Below are 24727 nucleotides of genomic sequence, written 5' to 3' on the forward strand. Positions count from 1 at the left end.
CCTCCCTGGCTGTCCCCTCCTGTCAGGGAGTTGTGCAGAGCCACAAGGTTCCCCTGATCCCCCTTTTCTCCAGCTGAGCCCTTTTCCAGCTCCCTCAGCTGCTCAGTGGTTCATGGTTTCCTTTATTCATACCCCAAATATATCCCTGATCCTAATACCCCCATCTTCTCTGTCCCAGGTGCCACAAATCCACTTCCCCACTCCCAGTGTGTACATCCACCCAGGAGATTGGGAATTTCACAATCACTATTTCTCCTCCTCTGCATCTCCACCACCCTCTTTCTATTTATTCATTTTCATTTCAAAACCTCATTTTCCTGTTGCTCCTGGTCCATTTCCTGGAAGGTCCTGCAGAACAAACCCAGTGTGTGATGTCTGGCCTTTGTTCCTTAAGCAGCACCTCTGTTTTTTTGAGGAGCCTGTGTGTTTTCTGTGCCAGGACACATCACATCCATCAGTCAGTTCCTGTGTCCCAGTGTGTTTGATGGCCTGGATGCAGAGAGCACAGAGTGTCACACTCTGGGACATCACCTCCAGAATACATTTCCCAACTGTTTTCAGCTGCCACTCATCTTTTCCTGAGCTGTTTTGATAAATAAACTTACTCTTCATTATTACATTCCATTGAGTGATACCAGTGTTTTGTTAATAATAGCTGGGATCCCTCATGTGAGGGCAGCACCACCACAATACTACAAAGAGTTATGGGTCAAATAATCCAAATAATTCAAAATTCAAATTATTGAATTACTGTGACATAGCCACCTCTCCTTTTAATTGATCATGAGCTGGCAGCTGATTCTCTCCTGATGGAGGATGGACCTGGAGAAGTGAGAGGTGAAAGAAACCCAGCAAATCCTGTTAACCATCTCTTTGCCAATGCTGAGGATCCAAATGACTTGTCAGAGATGAGACATAAATGACCAGGAGTAGGAATCAATGTCTCTGTGCTGAAAATATCCTTTGGGAGACAAAGGGATTTGAACTGTAACACTGCAGAGCTCATCTGAGATGACAGGAGGTTTCCTTGTTGCACAGGAGTTTTTAGAGCTGACACTTCTGCTCCTTGAACTAGACCTGAAAAGAAAGAAGAGCTCCTGTTTCAGCCCCAGCTAGGAAGGATTTATGGATGAAATTCTGCCATAAATTAAAAATCTCATCCCACTCAAGGAGAGCAGCCCTCTCCCTTGAGTGCCTCTCTTTAGTTCTCCAAGAGTCCAGTGAATCTCTGATTTCCTGCTTTTTTTTTTTTTTTTTTTTTTTTTTTTTTTTTTTTTTTTTCCATTGGATAGTTTTTGAAATCCCAGAATTTGAAATCCAAATTCCACTTTCACACACAAGATAAAATGGAGGATCTTAGTTTAGGTTGGAAAAGAGGGCATTTAGCAGGTAATTTTTTTTTCCTAAAATCCTTCAGAAGGATTTCCTACAAACTTTGTCTTCAACAGCCAAACTTTCCCTCTGTCCTTTGCAGACCATTGTGAAACCACCTCAAAAGCATTTTCTGGTGTCCAGGAGAACTTGGGAGGAGGGGGTGGATATAAATAAAGTGAATTATTTTGCTCTCTGAGTAAGTGAGGCTTTGGAGCAATTCCATCTTTGTACAATTTACCAAATCCTTATTTTTGGCATAATTTGGTACATGAGACGTGTGTGACTCCTCTTGGCACTTTTTTAGAGAACTAAACCCTTTCTTTAGGGAAATATCTCTTGGGTTATGAAACAGTAAAAAAACAAATAAACATACTTGTTTTTAAAAAATCAGATCTATAAGTGAATGACCTGTTTTACAGAAGTACTGGCCAGTTGTGGTTTTCACAAGTGAAAAGTGAACAGCAATTCTGGAGCCCAGAAATTCCTAGAATCAGTTCATTTACTCAGGCACAAGCAGAAACCAAGGTCAGATCCCTGTTTTCTAAAGCAGGTGAATAAAATAGAATTAAGTTATATTATACCTTATATCCCATTTTTGGAAATAATGACCTGTGAGATCCTTTTGTAACAGCTTAAAAAAATTCTTATGTTCCCTGCTCTGTTTTTTCTCCCAGATTCCCAATCCCTCAGTAACCAAAAATCTCCAACAGGATGATGTGATGGGAAATGTAGGAAAAAAAATTAAGAAAAAGCAAAAAATAAAGTAGCAGTTGATTTGCTTTGGGATGTTCCCATCCCTGCTTTTCCCTTCTCCTCTCCCCCATCCCCATTGTGGCTGTGCTTTAGGAGATGGAGGAGGCTCCTGGTAATTGGTTAATCAGCTATTTTCAATTCAATTCCTGGCTGTACTTACCATGGAAAATTAACAGTCCTTGTGTATAAATATGACCCCTACTCCTGGATTAATTTGATTATGTGAGAATCTCAGTTTTCATTTAAAAATAATAACTTTCTGGCTGCTCTGATAAAACAAGGTTGGGTATGTAATCTAAATATTCCCTAATGGCTTAAAAAAAAAATCAAAAGACAAATATGAAGAACATATGAATCTCTTGTTAATAGAATTTCAATGTTCTCAAATCTTTGCTGTGATTGCTAGAGATTGAATATTTTGAGACCAGGAAATTCCTGATTTTCAGTCACTGCTGGATCAGCATTCACTGAAAGCCAAACCTTTTTTGAGCATCTTCATTTGGATCCACAAAAAGGGAAGTGATGTTCATTAAATGATTGGGGGGTATCTTAACCCTGAGTTCTTCAAATTTCCCTGTTCTTGTAAATCTTGTTAGAACTTAGGTTAGTGAGAAAGGAAATATTTTTTACAGAGCTTTCCTATTTGAACATATTTCATTGTTGAATTTATCTATTAGGGGTGTGATACCATCAACCCATGGAGCTGGGAAAATAAATGAAATGTATCCTAACAAATTAAAATGTGCCAGAGAACAGGTCTGGGCATTGGAACTCGATTGCCCACGCTGATAAATTTCTAGGATAGGACCAAACATGATTTCAGCTGGGCTAATTAACTCTCAGATAATTTTGGGATAGGGTTTGTCTATTTGAGTGGTTTACTGGTACAGACTCATGGTGAGGGCAGCAGGAATGGAGATGATTCTGCTCAGAGCTGCAGAGCTGCCTCCAGCCCTGGGATCCAACAGCAGGAGGATGTGGAAGTGCTGAAATGAATCCAAAGAAAGCCACAGAGATGTTCCAGGGGCTGGAGCCAGGCTGGGAGAGCTGGGGGTGCTCACCTGGAGAAGAGAAGGATCCAGGGAGAGCTCAGAGCCCCTTGCAGAGCCTAAAGGGGCTCCAGGAGAGCTGGAGAGGGACTGGGGACAAGGGATGGAGGGACAGGACACAGGGAATGGCTTCACTGCCAGAAGGATGGATATTGGGAAGGAATTCCTGGCTGGGAAGGTGGGCTGAGGTTCCCCAGAGCAGCTGTGGCTGCCCCTGGATCCCTGGAAGTGTCCAAGGCCAGGCTGGATGGGGCTTGGATCAACCTGGGATGGTGGAAGGTGTCCCTGCCCATGGCAGGGGGTGGATTTTTCAGATGGTTAGATGGTTTTTAAGGTTTCTTCCCAAACCATTCCATGATTCTGTGATAATCCAGGTGTGGACAGAATTTGCCCAGCAGTCAGTGACTCTTCAGCCAAGGGCTGCAGGACCATGTTAGAAACTATCCAGTGATAGGAGCAAAAACTTAGCAATGCCTAGGAAATACTGAGCATCTGTTTTAACAACTTTTGATTATCCTTCCATGTATTTTGGATCTGTGAAGGATTATTTCTGTTAAAATCAAGGGAGTCTAAGGAGCACTGCACCTGTCTGAAGCAGACTTTGCCTGAAGCAGAAGTTGAATGTCAAGTCCTTCAGGATCCTTGTTGCTTTTAGCTCCTACTGGTTCTGTTCAGCAGGGAGCAAAGTGTGTCACAGACTTGGTTTGGAAAATTTAGAGTTTTGGCAGTTGATAAGAGAGCAGCATTTGGAAGTTTTAGGAAATTGTTCACCAAGTTATGTTTGTGAAAATTCTGATTGCATGAATATTAATAAAATAAAAATAAGAGTTTATACTTTACTTGGGAACCCTAGGGATCAAGAAGATACTCAATGATAAAATAAAAAATAAAATATATTAGAGACATTCCATTGCAGACCACCTTGGATGGGTTTGGAGCAGCCTGGGATAGTGGAAGGTGTCCCTGCCCATGGTAGTGGATGGGACTGGATGAGGTTTAAGGTCCCTTCCAACCAAACCATTCTGGGATTTGATGTTCCACGTCCTTCTCATTCAACTTTTTCACACCCATTAATGGATGAACTCCATAAATTGATGGTATTTGGGTGGAATGTGCTGTTTTCAGCCCCAGGAAGCTGAAATGAATTCACAGCTAGTCCAGTGCTCAGTGGAAGTCTCTCCATGGCTCTGTAACACCAGGTTTATCCTACTTATTGCAAATCTGTGTCTCTGGAATGACAATGAGCTTGGAAAACTCATTTATTCTTTCTGTTGGTAAGCTACATGATAGTCCTATTTTTTTTCTAATTCCATGGAGCCAAAGTATTCCTGATTTTCTGGAGTTAGGCAATCCAATTTGTAGGTGAGAATTAAAATATTTTCACATGGATAACTGTTAACTGCTCAGTTAAAAAGCCCCAAACTGGGATATTCTTTAGTTCTCCTTGGGGAGAGTTACTTATGCATTGTTATTTAGGTGTTGTTACTTTCTTCCTAAGGTTGAATGTGTATTTTGTTAAGGTCCTTTTAAATTTGGGGTTTTCTTGGTTTATTTTTTACTATTTAAATCATCTGTGCAGGAAATACTGGAAGAAATAGTGAGCCAAAGTATGAATGACAAGAAAATGAATCATTTTATCTGGCTGAGATCTTCAAAATTAAAGTGTGAAGACATTGGGAGACAACTTGAGAACTCTGAAAATATTACTTTCATTCAAGCCTGCCTCACCTCTGAAAGTTTAATTTTAATTTTAATATATTGAAAGCCTGGCCATTTGAAATGATAACTGCTTCATACATCATGGATGTCACTCACTCTGTAAATGAAGGCAGCTATCAGGGTGAGGGCAGGGTTAGTTTATTTGATCTTACAAGATGTTCCATAATTTTTCTGACTGTTCACTCCTCTCCTGTGGCTGTAGATCATGTTGGGAATACCAGCTACAGCTAACAAGGTTGAAACCTTGGTCATGTTACTCCCACTCTGGAGCTTCCCACAATTTTCTTCCCAAAGCCCCTCTCTTGAGGCACAGGACACTCAATTTTCTTAAATGCCACCAGCTGACTTGTGGCACCTCTTGCTCCACTTGCAGATAACCCAGTTATAAATGAGAAACTAAAAGTCAGGATATTCAGCAAAATTTAGATTTTTTTATTTTATATGGATGGAGAAAAGCAGCTCTGGGGAATATGAGGGGTCACTGCCCACTCCACACTCCATCAGACCTTGGTTTGCAGCTTCTTCTTGTAGTATAGTCTCTTGTTCTCAATAATTTTTCGGTTTTTTTGCTGTCATAATTTTGCCAGGTAAGCAGTGGTGATGAGTAAACACTCAGTCTCTGTGTGATTTGTCAGGTTTCATAGATAAACATCTGGCCTTGGTAGATAAAACTGGCAAAAATCACAAAGTCTGGTCTTTGTGGATAGGCAGCATTGATCACACAAAGGCAGGAAGTCTAATTTTGCAAAATCTGTCAGGCTACTGAAAATTCTGATTTTGCAAACTGCTAGTAGATACAACTTATTTAGAAAACATAATATTCATAACAGGAGGATTTAAAACAGAATGTTTTAATAATATATTTTCCTCTATCTAGTGTCCATGCTTCAATTCAGACTTTGGTATTCTGGTTTATACAAACCCCAATACTTTAATGATTAACATGAATCTTTTATCAATTATCACAATCCTGATCTTCCCTTCTCACTGACTGTTGGTAAATGCTGGATGCCAGCTGGGATTAGGAATGTGCCTCCCTGCTATTGGCAAATATTGTTCCCAGAGAATTCACAATTGAGCCCACATTCCTTACCTGACCTGCTTTATTCCTCACCAGCATTAGGACTAAAGGAATTAGAATAATTCATGCACTGAGAAAAAATACTGATTTTCTCCATGGGAAATGTTTTGTGAACAGAAAGTTGCAGTTTGAATTTGGCAGTTTCATTTCTTGTCTCCACTGTTTAAAATGTGCTTTAGTAGCAAAAAATGAATGTGGGGATGTCAGTGGAAAGGTTTTGAACAACAAGAGGGCAGGTTTGGATGGGATATTGGGAATATTGAGATATTTTTCCCTGGCACAGGGTGCCCAGAGAAGCTGTGGCTGCCCCTGGATCCCTGGAAGTGTCCAAGGCCAGGCTGGATGGGCTTGGATCAACCTGAGATAGTGGAATTTCCATGGGAATTGTTCAGGTTTCAATGGATTCATGAGAAACAAACGATTTTATCCAAAGCAAATATTCTATCACATTTTAACTTTTTTTTTTTTTTTTCCTTCTAGATAAACATCATGTCAATGGGAACAGAATGGTTGAACCTTTCCCAGAGGGAACACAGATGGCTCTGTTTGGTAAGGCATTTTATTTTTGAAAATAAAACTCAAAGCTCTGTGGTGTTTCTGAATCCCAAATTTCTTAATTTTAGCCTGACTCCTTCAAATTTCAGCATCTGGGCAGCTCCTGCCATTTTCCAGTCACTGACACCAGCTAAAACCACTGGGCATTTTGGGTGATGTCCTTTATATGTGATTTCCATATAAAGAAATACACTAAAAATGTTTTTTTCTTATTTATAAAACCAAAAAATGTAAATCCTGTATATTGTTCCCTCAAAATTCCAAAATAATAGTTTTGTTATGTATGATAGTTTGTCTAAGATTATTCATTAGTTTTACCAAAATTCTGAAGATGATCCATGATTCTCCACACTTTAAACCACGTAAGGAACTCCAGGGATCTGCTGGATTTGGAGTGTTTGTTACCATTTACATGCCCCAAACTAAACCTGCTGAATTCTACCTGACCCTGTGAATAGTCCTGTGGAATTCTTGTTGGGAGGCATCAGAGACAGAAAAGTGGCCAGCTGGAAAAGAGAAGAAGTTTAATTTCTCTGTATCTGTCTCTTTTCTATGAAAATGTCATTTTAAAGCCTATTTTGAAGACTTGAAACGGTGCTTCTCCAGAGAAATTAATTATTTCTGGAAGTAATAAACATCCTAAAATAGATCAAAATCACCCTTTTCCAACCAAGATCTGGAATTTACCCAAACCTGAGAACTGTCAGAGCTCTCATTTTGGGATGTGCTGATGTTAGTCCTTAAGGCAAACCTTTGGGATTTAATGGGAAGAAAAAGGTGGATTTCTATGGCAAATATTATTAAAATTTATTGCTGCAGAGAATGAAAAATGTCCTAATGCTGTTTTGATACAACTGAGTTGTTTACAAAGGATATATTTCTCTATTAACATGTGCAGGATGATCCAAAGTGCCTTAGGAAATGTATTATATTCTATTAAATGTTTCTCTGTCCGTGGTGCTGAAGTAACTATTAAATCACTCCTTGATACACATTAATCTAATACTCCAAAAATGATCTTTTCAATGGGTGATGGCAGAAAATCTTGGTGAGTGTGATCTTTCCTGTGGAATTAATGTTGGTGGAGTTTCATGGTTGAAGAGGGGAAATGGTTTGTGGGTGTCACCCTTCAGTTTCCAACATGATTTATTCAACTTCTCTTCAGAGTTCCTCCAATCCAGTGTAGCTTTTCTGTCAGCGACTCCTTCTCTGTGGATTTTGGGAACATAAACAAATTCTTGGAGTGGTGGAATGAGTTGTCCTTTTATAATTTTCTATTGGAGCAAATGGAAAATAATTTTAACCTTCTAAGCTCTGAGGCTGAGAAGGATTTAGAGATTCTTCTTTGAATTCCTTACAGCAGGAAGGGTCAGAGGGTTCTGGTACAATCTGATATTGATGCAGTCTGTGCTGTTTGGATATTTAAAATTAAAATATAAGCTCCTTTTGTTTTTTTTAATGTTCTGTGTCATGTTCAGATTTCCAGTGTCTGTGATGGGTGTTGGTTCTATCGTTGTACACAATCTATAAAAATGCACAGAAAGCAACAGAATTTAATTGGAAAAATGCAAAACCTTATTAAACAGTGCACTTTGAAGCATTCCTGAGGAACTCTCTAACATTCCTATCAAGCCTGGGAATTTCCATTCTTTTTCAATTGCCCTAGATTTTCCACAAGGCTGTGATTGCAAGTGTTGGGCTCAAGTGGTGAAACCTCAGACTGGTGCCATCTGTGCTGTGAAGGAAGAGAAAACCTCCACATCCTGATTTTTGCTGTTAGACCTGCACTGGAATAGTGCACAAACATGACTCTGATGATAATTTGGCATTTGTGGGCATTGATACCCCAGTCTGATGGGTGGGATGGGAAAAGGGAGGGGAGCTGCAGTTCATTTTTCTCCCTCTAGTCCTTGTGAATGGGAATAAAAAGTCAGGTTGGATGGGGGTTGGAGCATCCTGGAGAAGTGGAAGGCATCCCTGCCTATGGAACTGGATGAGCCTTAAGGTCCCTTCCAAACTAAACCATTCTCTCATTCCCTTATTCTAAAACAAGCACTAGAGGAAGGAAACTATCAGTTAGGAATTCTTCTGCTGGGATTATTACTCATCCTATCCATGTGTGATCCTGCTAACAGAAAGTTCTTTGTATTTTGGGACTGTGTGAACTCAGGAGAGAGCCTGAGCCAGTCGAATTTCTGATTCCACCTCACCAAGACAGGATTTTCACACCTCTATTCCAGAAAGATCCTTTACTTGGCATTCATAGGGATGAATCTGCAAGGGCAGTAGTTACTTAGAAGAGATCCCTTTTGTGTGGATTCTCACTCACTGGGATATTCTAGTCTCCCTCACTTGGGTTATTCCAGACCCATCTGGACACAATCCTGTGCCTTGTGCTCTGGGATGACCCTGCTGGAGCAGGGAGTTGGACCAGATGACCCCACTGTGCTCCCTTCCAACCTGACCCATGCTGGGATTGCTTTAAAAGATCTGCAAAACCCAAAAGTTGGTTGTGTAGAGACAGCCAGTTTGCAGTGAATTTTCCTCCTGCTTGGATAGTTTTAGATGCACCAATGAACCAGCAGAATAAAATATAATGCAGGGTTGCAAACACCGAGCCTTCCACCTGCTGCAAAACACAGTTGGATTTCATTCCACAGCTCCCTCTCCTGCTAAACCTCCTCAAGATGCTCTTCCTAAAGCTTCATTATTAATTTGGTGGTGTGACTACTTGTTTGGATCAAGGGGCAGGGTGAATGTTCTCAGGGCATTGTTCCTGCAGCTTTCCCATCTATAGCAGAACCTCACAGATTTCAAAGGATGATTTGAATGATCTTGAGACTCTCCTGTTGTCTGTTCAGCATCACTCAGCTGCTGGAGGTACACCTATTGTTCATTAGGATAAAGAAACACGTCCTTGTTGCTACAATGGGGAAAAAAGCCACATTTCAAGGGTGAGGGTGATTCTTTAATGGAAATCTTTTAATGCTCCCCATCCTGTGACCTGGTAATCCAGCTCCCAGCTAAGATTAAAGCACTGAGGGAACACGATGTGCACAGGCACAGCCTCACTGGAGACACTGGAATGCTGCATCAAAAATTCCCTGAAGTCTATTCCCAAATTCTGGGACTGCTGCCCAGAGAAATTGTGGACTCCCCATCCCTGGAAGTGTTCAGGACCAGGCTGGATGGGGCTTGGAGCTGCCTGGGATAGTGGCAGAGCTTGGTGGTCTTCAAGGTCCCTTCCAACCCAATCCCTTCTGTGGGGTTCTGTGTTTCCATGGAACAAGTGAAACTTGTTTGTGTTATAAAGTAGAAGCCCTTCAATAAATGCCTGAAAGTTTTCTTGGAAGTTTTATGGCCATGCATATATTCAGTTTAAAGTACTTTGTCTTAAAAGGCTGATTTTAACCTCACACTGAGTCAAAACTCAGAATCTGAATATATATAAGGAAGATTGATAATATTTTGAAAAGAAGCAATTTAGGGTTTAAATTCAACTTATTTATGAGGGGTAAAAAAACCCCAAATGCCTGAAAGTTGCAGAACATGCATGACTTCAAGAAATTAATATTTTCCTCAGCCCCAGTGTAACTCTTGCATATTTTAAACACATTTAAATGCACTTCTGCATTATCATAACATCGTGGGATGGTTTGGGCTGGGAGGGACCTTAAAGATCACCTCATTGCAACCCCCTGCAAATTATGCTCAGAAATGTTTCTGATCATTTTTGTTTCTGTTGAATTTGAATCACTCCTTTTCCTTATCAACTCCAGTTTATCCCAGAGCACCTCCCTATTCCCTGGGATTTCTATGTCACCTGATTTCTCCAAGAGGAAGCATTGTGCATATGGTGTGGGCAGGGAAGGGCTCTTATTTACTTCCAGTGAAATCTGGCAATAGTTCAGATTTGTAATTACAGCACTTTAAAAATGTAAGAGCACACTGAACTGTATTTGCTTGACATAGACTGGCTTGTAATGGGATAATTGGTTTCTTGATGTAAACAAAGTGCAGACAGAAATAGGATGTTAAGGAACTGATAAGGTCTAATTATGGATATTTTGGAGCTGGCAGATGGATCCAGGCCTGGTCACCTTCTGCTCTGCACTTATTAGACAGCAACACATTCCAGTAATTCCATGGAGCTTTGTTATTACTGTGTTTGGCCTGAGTTGTTGTGTCCTGGCACATTTGCATTCCCACTTGCTCCCAAAGGTTATTTAAAAATTAAACCAGGATTGTCCAGTGAGGTCCCTCAGCCTGTTCCTGAGGCAGCTGGGTCTGGAAAACTGAGCTCCTCCAACACACCCTGCTCTTGGGGGCTTCAGCTCCATCCCATAAAGGGTTTGGAGCAACCTGGGATAGTGGAAGGTGTCCCTGCCCACGACAGGGAATGGAACAGGATGAGCTTTAATGTCCCTCCAACCCAAACCATTCTGTTTCTGTGGATAAAGGACTCATTAGGGCCATTTGTCAACTAAAAGAAAATTATTTCCCTTGAAACTGGGGTGATTTGTTCAAGAATGAATAAATCCATACAGTTTCTTTCCATCCTCCCCTGGAACAGCTGCTGGTGGCTGTGTCAGAGAAGAGCCAGTGTTAGGAAATCTTTTGGTCCAGCTGAGTTTTCACTGACTAATTTTCACCAGTAAAGAACCCTTCCCTTCCCTCCCTTCCTTCCCTTCCCTTCCCTTCCCTTCCCTTCCCTTCCCTTCCTTCCCTTCCCTTCCCTTCCCTTCCCTTCCCTTCCCTTCCCTTCCCTTCCCCTTCCCTTCCCTTCCCTTCCCTTTCCTTCCCTTCCCTTCCCTTCCCTTCCCTTCCCTTCCCTTCCTCCCTTCCTTCACTTCCCTTCCTTCCCTTCCCTTCCCTTCCCTTCCCTTCCCTTCCCTTCCCTTCCCTTCCCTTCCCTTCCCTTCCCTTCCCTTCCCTTCCCTTCCCTTCCCTTCCCTTCCCTTCCTTCCCTTCCCTTCCCTTCCCTTCCCTTCCCTTCCCTTCCCTTCCCTTCCCTTCCCTTCCCTTCCCTTCCCTTCCCTTCCCTTCCCTTCCCTTCCCTTCCCTTCCCTTCCCTTCCCTCCCCTGTTCTTTAGTTTTTAAAGACTAAGCAGACAAGCCCTGAAATGAAAATTTATCCCTAAACCTGTTGTAAAATAAGGTGATAATCACAGAAAAAACTCAGAATTTTGGGACCTTTTGAAATAAAAATCTCAATACTCAGTTTCTCCTGTCCTGTGGAATACCCTGGGCATTGTGCTTTAAATGCTGCTCTGTTTTGATGGAATTGTGCATCAGCTTTGTGGGAATGTAAATGGGCAAAGCACTGGGCAAGGAGACCCTGATATAAACAAAATGCTGCAATTCTGTTTGGTCCTCACCAAGGACATTTCCTGACATTTATAAACACTAGTAGGGGACAATAAAATATCCCTAACACAAAGTGAAAGCTGTCCTTGATGAGCACAACCCTTCAGAACATCCTTTTATTTCAAAGGAGCCACATCTCTTTTTCCTTCAGAAAACAAAAGTAATGTGGCCTTCAAACACAATCTCTGTGCTTCTCCATCAGGGAGTTTTTTATGTTAATTTGGGTTTCTTGAGGTAATGAAGAATTCAGCTTTGTGTGGATTTCTGCTTAGAGTGGCTGTTGCACATTAAGGAAGAGCTGGGGGTTTTTAAAAGTCAGACTGCAGCTTTTTAATCAGCATCATTCACCTTAAAACAACCTTTTAATTATGTTTTGGGGGTATTGCCACAGAAAGAAGAGACACAGTTAATCTCTTTGACTTCTGGGATAAGGCTTGGTGATCTCCAACAGCAGGAATTGTCTTGAAGAAGATCACTATTTTTCTCTTTATATATATTAATTTAAAAAATTTAATAATATTTATTTATGGGTTTTAATTCTTTTATTTTATCAATTTATTATTTTATTTTCCATGCAGAAAAAGGCAGCATGAGCACCTTGAGCAATTGCAACAGCCTTGCAGAGAAGTAATTCCTTGCCTGTGATAAAAAGGAGTATATCAATGAGCAGGAGGAACATATGCTTGCCATCATTCTGAGTTGGTTTAAGTTGGAAATAGGAGTAAATTATCCTGTTAATGACTGGAGGCTGCCCTGATCAGAATGATGCTGCTTTGCAGGAGATGCATTTGTGTGTGTGTTTGTTTATGTGCTGGGATGGGCACATTTACCATCAGATTTATCCTTGGATTCCTGCTAATAAAGCACAGAGAGAGGTGACATGGAATAAAACAAGGAGTGCTGGTGATTTATTCTGTTCAGCCACAAAAAAAAAAAAAATATGTAAGAGGGTTTTTGGAGGGGGAAAATGGGGCTGTTTTGATTATTTTGGATATATTGTGACATCCCCAAAGTGTTGTCAGCGGATCCTAATGGATTTATCTTCACAAGGCTGCTGGCTCAGCCTGGAAATTTTAGACTGGGCATGTGAGACTTTAAAAAATATGGATTACTTACTATTGGGTTATTTAGTTTGGGAGAATTTAGAGTTATTTTCCTGATTCTCAGGAGTTTTTCCTCACTTGATGAAGTTATTGAAAAAACAAATATCATTAGATAACTTTGCTCCATTTCAAAGATGCAAAAATCTTCACCAACTTTAAAAATGCTGTCTCAGAAATATTCCTGAAACATGGAGGGCTCAATTGGAGTAGAATTCCAGAATTCCAGAATAGTTTGGAAGGGTCCTTGAAGGTCATTTCATTCCATTGGAACTGGATCTCCAGTGCCTGTCATGGGAGCTCAGGAACCTTTTGTCACATGTCAACACAAATAGTGGAGATTTCAGTGCACTTGTTCCAAGTTTGCATGAGGTTGGATGGGAAGAATTGCTCTAGAATTGCTCAGAGAATCCTTTATGTCCCAGTCCATATTGATATAACAATATTTCTAGTAATAAATATTTATATAAAATGTGTATTTATGTATTAATAGTAGATTATTTATTCTTTTATTTTGGTTAATGCTCATATTAGATTATTTTTGAAGGCGGTTAATTCTGGCTCTGATTTTCCTGGGTGACACAAGTCTTTTGTGTTTAGAAAAGAGTAAAATCTCCATCCTTTAAGAGGTTTAAACAGCATCTCATTCCAGATTTTTATTCTGGAATACCTGACTTTGTTGTCTGTGCAGAACACACCTGGGAAATGAAGGCAAAACCACTCATCAGCCTCTGGAATAAAGAAACAACATGATCAGTTTTTCAAGCAAGATAAGAACTAACCACAAAAAAAAAAAAAAGAAAAATCTGATTTAAGTTGAATGCCAGTAATTCTGAGACAGCCATAGTTATTTGTTTGTGAGCCAGGGAAAACAGCATGAGATATGTCAGGCTTGGAGATAAAATCCACTGGTGTGTCATTGGCTTAGATCCAACATTATGCTCATAAATAATCTAATCCTGGTGTGACATATTCCTGCTTGAACCTTGACTGAAAATTATTGAGAGTCATGTGCTGAATTATGCAGAATCAGACACGTGCTCGAGTCAAGGGGAGCTGGAGTGGAATGCTGGAATGTGTTGGGAATTAGGGATGGAGAGAGGGCAGGCTGTCCTGGTATCCAAAGGGAGATTCATTTATCTAATGGCCATCCAGTTTTTTTTTACTCTTCTGGGATGGAAAGTGTGCTAAGGAATGTTGTGTCTGTGCCTGTGCACCATCAGTCTCTGAATTTACACCAGCTCAGGACATCCCAAGGCTCCAGACAATCCCTGTCTCCAATATCCAGCTGCACAGCAGGGTGGGATTCACTCAAAATTCTGTGAAATTTTCCTGCAAGCCAAGAGAGGACAAGTATAAGGGTTTAAATTTTAGAATGGTGACACTCAGACTCACCCAATGGGATGGGGTTTATCCCTGGGGGAGATAAAGAGGTTTTAATTTGCTTTGTTTTCTGCACACAATAAATCCAATATAATTTTACTACATTAAAGGTCTGGGCGTGTTTTTGAGATGTAGAAGGATTTTTGGTCACTCACATGGTCCCTCTTCACACCATTGTGTAGTTTGCTGGAGAACTCTGAATCTGGGAGTAATTCATCCTGGGTATCCTGGATAGCTTGGAGAGCCTGGAGAAAAGCAGGATCCAGGGAGAGCTCAGAGCCCCTTGCAGAGCCTAAAGGGGCTCCAGGAGAGCTGGAGAGGGACTGGGGACAAGGGATGGAGGGACAGGACACAGGGAATGGCTTCCACTGCCAGAGGGCAGGGATGGATGGGACATTGGGAAGGAATTCCTGGCTGGGAGGGTGGGGAGGACCTGGAATAGAATTCCCAGAGAAGCTGTGGCTGCCTCTGGATCCCTGACAGTGTCCAAGGCCAGGCTGGATGGGGCTTGGAGCAAACTGGGATAGTGGAAGGTATCCCTGCTCATGGCAGGGGGTGGGACTGGATGAGCTTTAAGGTCCCTTCCCACCCAAACCCACCCTTTAATTCCATGATTAATAATGAGAAAAAATGATTTAAAGATATTTGCAAATATTTTTCTGCTGGACAAATTTTACAAACTTGATAAAAATTCCTATAATCTCCCCTGACCTGCTTTGAAGTTGCATGAAGTCCATAAAACTCCCTCAAAATTCCAATGCAGACAAAGTGGCTGATTGCACAATGGTGCTGTAAATGAGATAACAAATTCTGGCTGTGTCTGTGGATGTGGGGGACATGCTTGGGCTCAGATGTTGTCCTGCTTTGAAGGACAGGTATCTGCCAATAAAGGCAGGAGCTTCTCTTTGAAATGTAAACCCCCTCCCTGCAAATTACTATCATTTTGAAATTTAGGGGCTCTCAGGCAAAGATATGGGAATTAGGAAGAACAATTCTTTACTAGGAAAATTAAAATAGAAATGCAGTATTGCAAAGAACAGTCCCAAACCCTGCCAGAGTCAGAATCCAAGCTGGCACAGTCAGTCAGTCAGGGTGGTGGCACAGTCCCATTCCATGGTGCTGCATCCTCCTGCAGGGGCAGATGTGGTTCAGCTGGAGCAGTGCTCCTGGAGAAGGTGCAGTTTCCTCTGAAGGTGCAGGGATGATGTGGAAAGGTCCAGTTTTCCTCTGGAATCCAGTGGAAAGGCTGCTGTGGTGTTCCAAATCTCAGTTTTTCTCTGGGTAGGAAAGGCTTGGCTCCTGCCCTGGCTGGAGCATCTCCCAGTGGGATGATGGAATTTTATCAGCCATGCACTGGGACTCAGTGGCCATGAACAGGAGATATCTCCTGGAGGGAGGATGGGCTGTGGAAAGATAAAGATGATTGCCCAGCTGGTTTAAAGATGGCCCATTAGCAGGTAGTATGTGACACAGATGGTGACAGAATGCACATTTCTGGCCACATCAACCCAACACAGGTGTGCTGGGAATTCCGTGCAGAGCATGGAATGACCTCTCCTGCTGCCACCTGGGGCACACAGCTCTGTCCCTGTGGAGTTATCCCAGCCTGGCTGCACAGCTACAGCTATCCAAACCCATTCCCACAAAGATCTGTGGCAGAGGCTCCCCAAAATCCAGCTCAGGGTTAGAGGGGCTGTTTATTGCAGCAGGACTGTGCTACCCCAACCCTTCAGCTCAGTCTCCTGCCAGCCACTGCTGGAGGGTTTTTTTGGGGATGTTTAAGGAAACCATGGCTCTGCAGAGCTGCAGGTCATGGACTTTGCTGTGAGTGATGGCAATTCCTCTGCGCAGCCATTGGTGCCACTCTGCCTCAGGGTTTTTTATAGTTCCTTTATTTTCAACGCTGCCAGTCCAGATTTTTTGGGAATTATTGTGCTGCATGATGGGTAAATGACTAACCACATTAATATTTGGCCTCTGTCTGCCCCTCTGGATATAAATTAGTTTTTCTCTAACAATCTACTCTGGTATTTTCTTGAGTAATTATCTTTTGGGCTTTTTTTTTTTTTTTTTTGGAGATGGGTAGGAAGAGTTATTCTCTTTTGCAAGTGAGAACTCACCATCATTTCATTGGCTTGCAACAGATGAGAAAATAACTCTTGTAACTTCCATGTTTCCACTAAGGACAGCTATGGTTCAAAATAGATCCATTTGAATGATCTAGGTGCACTTGGAAGGCATTTATTGGTTTGGAAAAGGGTTAAGGGGAAAGGAGCTCGAAAGGGCTGCTTGTTGAATTGCTTGTTATTTGAATGTAATTATTTTTTTGCTCCTGAGCAATTATAGATTGTAGGTTTAAATAATTGCCAGGGTGCCTACAGCTTTCTATTGTTGTTTGAAATCTAAGGCTACGGATATAATAAGGAATATGAGATTACTTTTGCTGAATGTGGCTATGGCAGTTCATTTAACTCAGCAATACTCACCAGAAAAAAAAGGAAAGAAAAGGCAATTTTTCTATTCCTTGCAGTAAACAAACCTTGTAAACAAGTTATTATTTTCTGCAGCAAGGCCCTAGAAGTGATTCCTATTTTGCTGGTAACAAAACGTGGCTCTTTGCTTTTATAAGAGTAGAATATATTTTGTTTTGCTTCTCTCTATCTCAAGCTCCCCAAGGTGGCTTGGGAGATTAGAGAGATTTTCACAAGACAAGGGTAAGGCTTGGGTGTTATTGCAGAGATGGATTTATATGAAATGGATTACACAGCCCTGATGACATCTCTTATTTTCTGTGTATATCAAGTTCTACTTGAGTACTGGAGCACTAAAGTGTGGCAAATGACCAGGGATGATCTGAAATGAATCTCTGCCAAGCGCTGGAATGCTCGCAGTGAAGGAAGATCACAAAATGATTTGAAAGCCTCAAATCAATGGCTGAACTAAAGATGTGATGCTTTGCAATGAAGCAAATAATCAGCTTGATGATAGGACTGTGTAGCTCTATCTCAATCTCTTCACCATATTATTGTAACAGCGGTTCTTTTTATCCCTGACAGACTTTGGAAACATAATATATTACAAAACTGCTCTCTTCTTTAAGGAATAGAGGAGAGTGGCCAGATTGAGGCATGATTTGTCCTTTAGTGACTGAATCCATGGGTTTTCTGCTGTGCTCATTCAAATTAAGGTGCTGCACCTGGGTTGGGGCGGCCCCAGGGATCAACCCAAGCTGGGGATGAAGGGATGGAGCAGCCCTGGGAGAAGGACTTGGGGGTAAGAGCTGGACATGACTCAGCCCAAAAACCTCAAAGGGCAACAGGGGAGGGGAGATTCTGCCCTTCTGCCCCTCTCAGATGGGACCCCACCTGCAGAGCTGCTCCAGCCCTGGGCTCCAACAGCAGAGGGACCTGGAGCTGCTGGAGAGAGTCCAGAGAGGCACCAGGAGGAGCAGAGGGATGGAGCAGCTCTGCTGTGGGAAAGGCTGAGAGGATTGGGACTGTTCAGCCTGGAGAAAGATGCTTTAGGGTGACCTAATTGTGGCCTCCAAGTACCTTAAGGGAACCTGAAAGAGAGCTGGAGAGGGACTTTGGAATAAGACCTGGAGTATCAGCACAAGAGGGAATGGCTCCAAACTGCCAGAGAACAGATTTAAATAAGATATTAGAAAGGAATCCTTCCCTGTGAGGGTGGGGAGGCCCTGGCACAGATTGCCCAGAGAAGCTGTGGCTGTCTCTGGATCCCTGGAAGGGTCCAAGGCCAGGTTGGATGGGCTTGGAGCAACCTGGGACAGTGGAAGGTGTCCCTGCCCATGGCAGGGGGTGGGACTGGATGAGATTTAAGCTCCCTTCCTGCCCAAATCAATATAAGATAAATTTTGATTCCATTTTTGGACAATTCAGGGTTATTCTAAGAATTTCTGATGCTTTTATTAATCACATTTTCATTTCTCAAATAATTTATCTGCTAAGAGAAATTAGAAGGAGTAAACAAACAGTTCAAGGAATCAGATTTTTGACCGTAAACTTTGACATTTTTTTCCTGTGTCCTTGAGACACTTCAGGCATCATATTTGTGACCAAGAAACATCAGGTGCCTACAAGACTCCTCGAGATGACTCTTTAATGGATTAGACATGAAACTGAAGCAATTTTAATCCCAGCACTTTGCACTTAGGACTGATTGTTCCTGCTTTGTGAATAGCCCTGCTTTCCTGCAGGTCAGATCCATTTGTGGTGCAATATTGCTTTGGATGTCAGTCAGTTGTTCATGGAAAATGCTGCCTGTTGATCCCAGCCACTAACATTCAATCAGCTGCATTCCCAAATCCCCAAACATGAAAGGAAACAGGTGTTTATTGGTTTCCCCTTCCTGAATTTTACAGTTTGTGACAGTTTGCTTTGATGTTTATGGAATGTAGGAATATAAATGACCCTGTAAATAGGAAGAGTCAACTTTTGGAGATGTTGCTGTTTTGTTTTGTGTTTGTACCCAGAAACCAGCACAGTGAAATTCAAATGTGGCAAAGGCTTTATGTGCTGTGGGTTTGTAAATAGCAATACCACTAATGGTGGAAATCAGCTTCAGAGAGAAAATCTTTTAGAGTTTGCCTTCAGCCTTGAATTCCCAAAGCCTCCTGCTCATCTTGTTTTTCCCAATGCTCCAGCTGTCTAAATACAATGGGATTGATGATTTATACAAAGCCAAGTAGACAGATTTTAGTTCACTTTCATGAATTAAACTTGATCTACTGTATGGACTAGACAGGACCTCAACCTGGTCTAGTAGAAGGGGATGGAATAGGATCAACTTTAAGGTCCCTTTCAACCCAAACCATTCTGGGATCTGTCATTTTTTCCATGATCAAAAACCAAATAAATTTTTTAGGATGGAAACCAAACACATTGAACTGTTTTTTGGATGAATTCTCTGTTTATTGTTAGACATTTCTGACCTCTCCTCTCATTCCTGATCTTCAGAGAATCATGAAACATCCAGAGCTGGAAGAGACCCACCAGGATCACTGACTGAACCCCTGGCTCTGCACAGACACCCCAACAATCCCACCCTGTGCATCCCTGAGAGCATTGTCCAAACTCTCCTGGAGCTCTGGCAGCCTTGGGAATATCACCATTCCCTTGACTCATCCCAAGTTTTGCTGAAGAATACAAACCAAGCAAAATATGAGAAGGAAAATGTTTGAAAATACAGTTTTACCAAGTGGTTTTTGTCTTACTCAACAGACACAGAATCAGAGAATCATTAAGGTTGGAAAAGACTTCTCGGATTATTGAGTCCAACCTTTGAAAGTCAGAGGCAAACAAAGACCTGTAATTGAGTTCCTTTGATATTTTTCCCAAAAGGATTCTTTGTTTTGCTTTGGTTCCACTCGTACCTCAGGAGTATTTAAACAATATTTAATATATTATGGCTTATATGAGGCTTGATTATTTGCAATGATTCAAAAAAAGTCTGTATCCCAAGATTAAGGAAAAAGAGAGGGAAGAACTGACAAGGTTCTTGGCTTTCTTCACTCTCACAAGTTCTACTTCTCTTCCTGAAAAGTGGATTATTGAGATTCTGATCATTCAGATCCATAGTGAACTTCTGGATGGTCCAGGTGATGTTCATGGCTGGAAATTGAGGTGCACCATTGTTCTCCTGGCTCTGCCAGGTTGGGGAAGTGTCATGGGCACAGGGACATCCTGGGCCAGCTCTCAAAGGTCACAAAGTTTGGCCTCTGCTGCTTTTCCATATTCTCTTTCCAGTGTTTGATGGGAACTTTTCAGGTCACCAGAAATTATTTTTTGGCTGGGCTGTATCTTCCAGTTGCAGGGAATTAGAGGCAAGTTTTCCAAAAGAGAATTTTGACAATGGCAATTTTATTGTGTGGACTCACCAGAAAGCAGCACTGTTGATTTTCAGGAACAACAAAGGTTTAAATATTCCTGCTTTTTGGTTGGGAAAGGATATGGAGGCAGTGATTAAGGCCACCTTGGGAAGTGCTGGCATTCACTGACTTGGGTCTGTCCCTGCTCTCTGCTGGTTAAGCTCAAAATTGCATTGAAATAGGAAAATGTGAAACCTCTTGTGTTCTGCCTGGGAAGTTCAGAGCAACTGTGCTTTGTGCCTTATTAACATTCTGGATATTGGCTTCAGCTTTGTTTGAATCCTGTTGAGTTTGTATTATTTATAACTTGTAACATGCTTTAGGATGGGTTTGATAAACACATTTTACAGTCGTTTTCTCTATCTCCCCATTGCTTTTCCCAGTTTGAGTGCTGTTGTCTTCAAGGTTTTTTTTTTTTTTTTTTTCCCCCCAAAGTCATCCTTCTGACACATTTCCCGTGCTGAAAACATGGCAGTTTTTCTCTTGACAGTAAAATATTCCTTCCCTCTGATGATAATCTGCTTTTCCTTTTGCAATAATCTGTTGTGCAGCTTTTATCCAAACATCCATCCATACACAAACACGTGCCCACGCCCTCATCCAACGTCAGCAGCCACAGGCAGCAACCAATTTCCTGGGCATTTGTTAATTTGAATGAACATGAGGCTTCTGCTTCTCCTATGAAAAAAAAAAAAAAAAAAGAAAAAAAAGAAGCAAACCCAACAGTTTCCCTGGGAATTCATGCAGTGTGAACAGAACACATCTTGGCAAAACGGTGAGCCAAGAAATTCCTCTTTAGTTGCTCTGTTAGGCAAACTGCATTTTAAATTTCTTGCCCAGGGCTTTGTTTGACTTGCCCCAGGCAAGCTGTTCAACATATTTATCAACCCTGTTGGAGCATTAGAGCCAACGCTCATTGAGGAAGATCATCCTCTTAATGCCATCTGTCATCAGCAGTTTTATTTCTTTCAGCTCAACTTGTTCTCTCTTTCACCATTTTTTCCCCCCTATTCCTCCCAACTCTTTCTTAGCTGATTATTTCCCAGTGATCTCAAATATTCTGTGATTGCTCAGATATTCAGGGGCTGCTGGATGTGAAATCCCTGAGGGTATCAATAGTACAATTTTGTTTTAAATCCTGATTGATAACATTAATTCTGTATGGATCCAGATGGCTGCCAAAGCACCCTACATATCTCAGTGCTGTGCAAAAGATGAGAGTGCATTTCAATCTGACTCAGGAATTCTTTCCAGATCTTGACAAGAACTTGAAAAACTCAGAACAAAGGCTCTGGGGTAGTTTAATGCAGTATTTTTGTCTTCAGGACATGGCTTTGATCATTTTAGATTTTCAAGCCCTTAATAAAGTTTTGTAAGAACACAGACAGTACCAAAGCATTCAACAAAGCTGTATCCACTTAATTCCCAAGGGATTTGAGATTCAGTTTGCTCCTGGTTTTGTGTCCACAATCAGAGTGGAGCCAAAGTCACTGATGGGAGTATTTCCCTCTAGAGAACAAAAGTTAATCTTTTGGGAATCTGGTGTTATGGAGTTATATAAAGTCAAGAACAATTATGGTAGCCAGGTGAACATCCACTGTGTGTAAACTGGATATGCTGGATGTTCTCCTGGGTTTTCAGGACATTTTTATTTGATTATCCAAACAGGGAGATCATGGACTCACAGAATGTTGTGGATGAGAAGGGACCTTAAAGCTCATCCAGTTCCACCCCTGCCATGGGCTGGGACACCTTTCACTATTCCAGATTGATCCAAGCCCCATCCAACCTGGCCTTGGGCACTGCCAGGGATCCAGGGGCAGCCACAGCTTCTCTGGGGAACCTCAGCCCACTCTCCCAGCCAGGAATTCCTTCCCAATATCCCACCCATCCCTGTCCTCTGGCAGTTTGAAGCCATTCCCTGTGTCCTGTCCCTCCATCCCTTGTCCCCAGTCCCTCTCCAGCTCTCCTGGAGCCCCTTCAGGCTCTGCAAGGGGCTCTGAGCTCTCCCTGGATCCTTCTCTTCTCCAGGTGAGCACCCCCAGCTCTCCCAGCCTGGCTCCAGCCCTTGGAGCATCTCTGTGGATTCCTCTGGACTTTCCCCAGCAGATCCTCCAGAGATCTGCAGTTCTCCATCACAGCTTCCTTGCCACCTAGTTGTTCATGGTTTTTTTTGGGGAGGAAACACACTGATGCTCACCAAGGTCTCATCCTGACTTTCCATGGTGAAGCCAAGGTCCTCTCTTCAGCCTGAGAAGTTCTAAGAATTAATGATCTCCACGATTGCAGAGCACAGAGCATCAATATTCCTTTGGCTCCATGCTCAGAAATATCAGTACTTGGACTGCCTTCAATCAATCAGCTGTACCAACTGCTCTCCACAGCTTTTTCAGGAGGAAAATGCCAATCACATTCATAATTTGGCTGAAATGTATGGAATGAGCATTATTCTATAGGGATAGAACTCACTGAGGCTCAATTTATTCCTTCCAGCTGGGGAGGGATGGAGTGAGGGAAGCAAAAAAAAAAAAAAAAAAAAAAAAAAATTCAGTTCAAAGCAGCTGAGCATTTCCTTCTCCAGATTTTATAGAGTGAATCAATCGTATTCCAAACCTGGGCCAAGTCCTGTGCTGGCCAAGGGAAGCAGGATCCTGGCAGCTGCTCCTCCAGCTCCAGGAGATGCTGGCAGGGGCAGGAAGCTCTGAGGTGGCAGTGGGATGTGCTCTTGGCTGTCCTTTGCTGCCTCAGTGTATGGGAGCAGCCTGTGGCTGGATCCTGCAGCAGCTGGCACAGGGACTGAGAGCAGAGCTGGCACCAGGGGCTCCTCTGTCTGGAAAGATCCTGTCCTGCTCCTTTCCTCTCCTCTGGTTTCCAGGACTCTGCTCTTTGTTCTCCCAGCACGTTTTATTCTATTTAAAACTGACATTTCCACCACCCCACCCCTCCCAGCTGGTGGAATACATCCCAAAATCCTGCTAACAGAAGGAGGAGCAGGATCTGTGTCCTTTGCAGTTCATCTTCCTTCAGAGAAGCATTGCTGGCATGGGAACAGCTCCTTAATCTGCTGCATGGAAAAGTGCCTTGGAGTGTGGGTGTAGGGATGGCAGGCAGTGGGCCAGGAGAGGCTTGGCATGCCAAGGAAATAAAGCATTCATTCTTCAAAATATGACACAAAAAAAAAAATAAAAATAGGAGGCTTCTGGATGTCCTGTTGGACTGCTGGGAAGGCTTGGAAATAAAGCTGGCAGGAGGGAAAAGGTCAGTGGGGAGTCAGGTGTGTCTGCACCTGATGCCATCAGAGAAGGAATATCTGCCATCAGATATTCCACAAAAATAAAGGATAAAAGGCATTAAAAAATATTCCACAAATGAAAACACTGTATATGTGTACATTATAAAAAGTGAAAATTGGCCAGGATAGAAGACAATGCACCCACTGTAGTTTCTTTAAATAAATGGAATAAATGGGAATAAATGAGAGTCCCCAAAGCTTCCACTGAGCCCTGGTGTTAATGGATGTTAATTAGCACAGAATAGGTGCAGCTTGTGAGGCTGGAGTTTGGATCAGGAATACCCTTCTGATGCAAATTTACTGCCTGTGCTCCTTTGCATAATGGAATCATAAATAGGAATTTGCATCAGGGAATCTTTGTGGAGGCCAAGGATCATTCAGATATGATAGGAACAGGCACTGGAGAAGAGATCAGAGCAAAGGTGAGGAAAGGTTTCCTTTGGAGATGGAAGATTTCCCAATCCTTGTGGGATTGGGGGAAAATGGAATGTTGAATAATTTTCAAATAGGTTTCCCAATCATTCTTTTGGTGCTCTGTGATGGATTCTGAACACAGTACACACAAAAAAAGGAATTAACAGTATTACAATATTACTACTGGGCTCATCAGGCTGGTAATTTTTTATGGATGTGGAAGAGAAATAGGCAACTTTCAGACACAAATCACTGTATTTTGGGAGATTTGGTTCAACTTCAGATTCAGAGACTCTCAGGATTTTGTAAAGTCTGTGTCTGGGGTAGGGACTAGTTTCTCCTGCCTTAAAATATGCAAATGGGATGTTCTGGTGAGAGCCCACCTGGAGCTATGGGATCCCAATATCAGGAGGATGTGGATCTGTTAGAGTGGGTCCAGAGGAGGCACCAGAGATGTTCCAAGGGCTGGATCCAGGCTGGGAGAGCTGGGGGATGCTCACCTGGAGAAGAGAAGGATCCAGGGAGAGCTCAGAGCCCCTTGCAGAGCCTAAAGGGGCTCCAGGAGAGCTGGAGAGGGACTGGGGACAAGGGATGGAGGGACAGGACACAGGGAATGGATTCCCACTGCCACTGGGATATTGGCAAAGAATTCCTGGCTGGGAGAGTGGGGAGGGGCTGGAATAGAATTCCCAGAGAAGCTGTGGCTGCCCCTGGATCCCTGGCAGTGTCCAAGGCCAGGCTGGATGGGTTTGG

General features: G+C 42.3%; 1 protein-coding gene across 1 annotated transcript in view; it reads left to right on the forward strand.

Moving 5' to 3' along the window:
* MSRA (methionine sulfoxide reductase A) overlaps positions 1-24727 on the forward strand; it is a 234862-nt gene that overhangs the window by 77676 nt on the left and 132459 nt on the right. Inside the window, exon 2 of the mRNA XM_079298238.1 lies at positions 6457-6525. Within this exon, the coding sequence (XP_079154364.1) occupies positions 6457-6525 (69 nt within the window). The remainder of the gene's footprint in view (positions 1-6456; positions 6526-24727) is intronic.

Source organism: Erithacus rubecula, assembly GCF_903797595.1.
Source record: "Erithacus rubecula genome assembly, chromosome: 2".
Taxonomy (NCBI): domain Eukaryota; kingdom Metazoa; phylum Chordata; class Aves; order Passeriformes; family Muscicapidae; genus Erithacus; species Erithacus rubecula.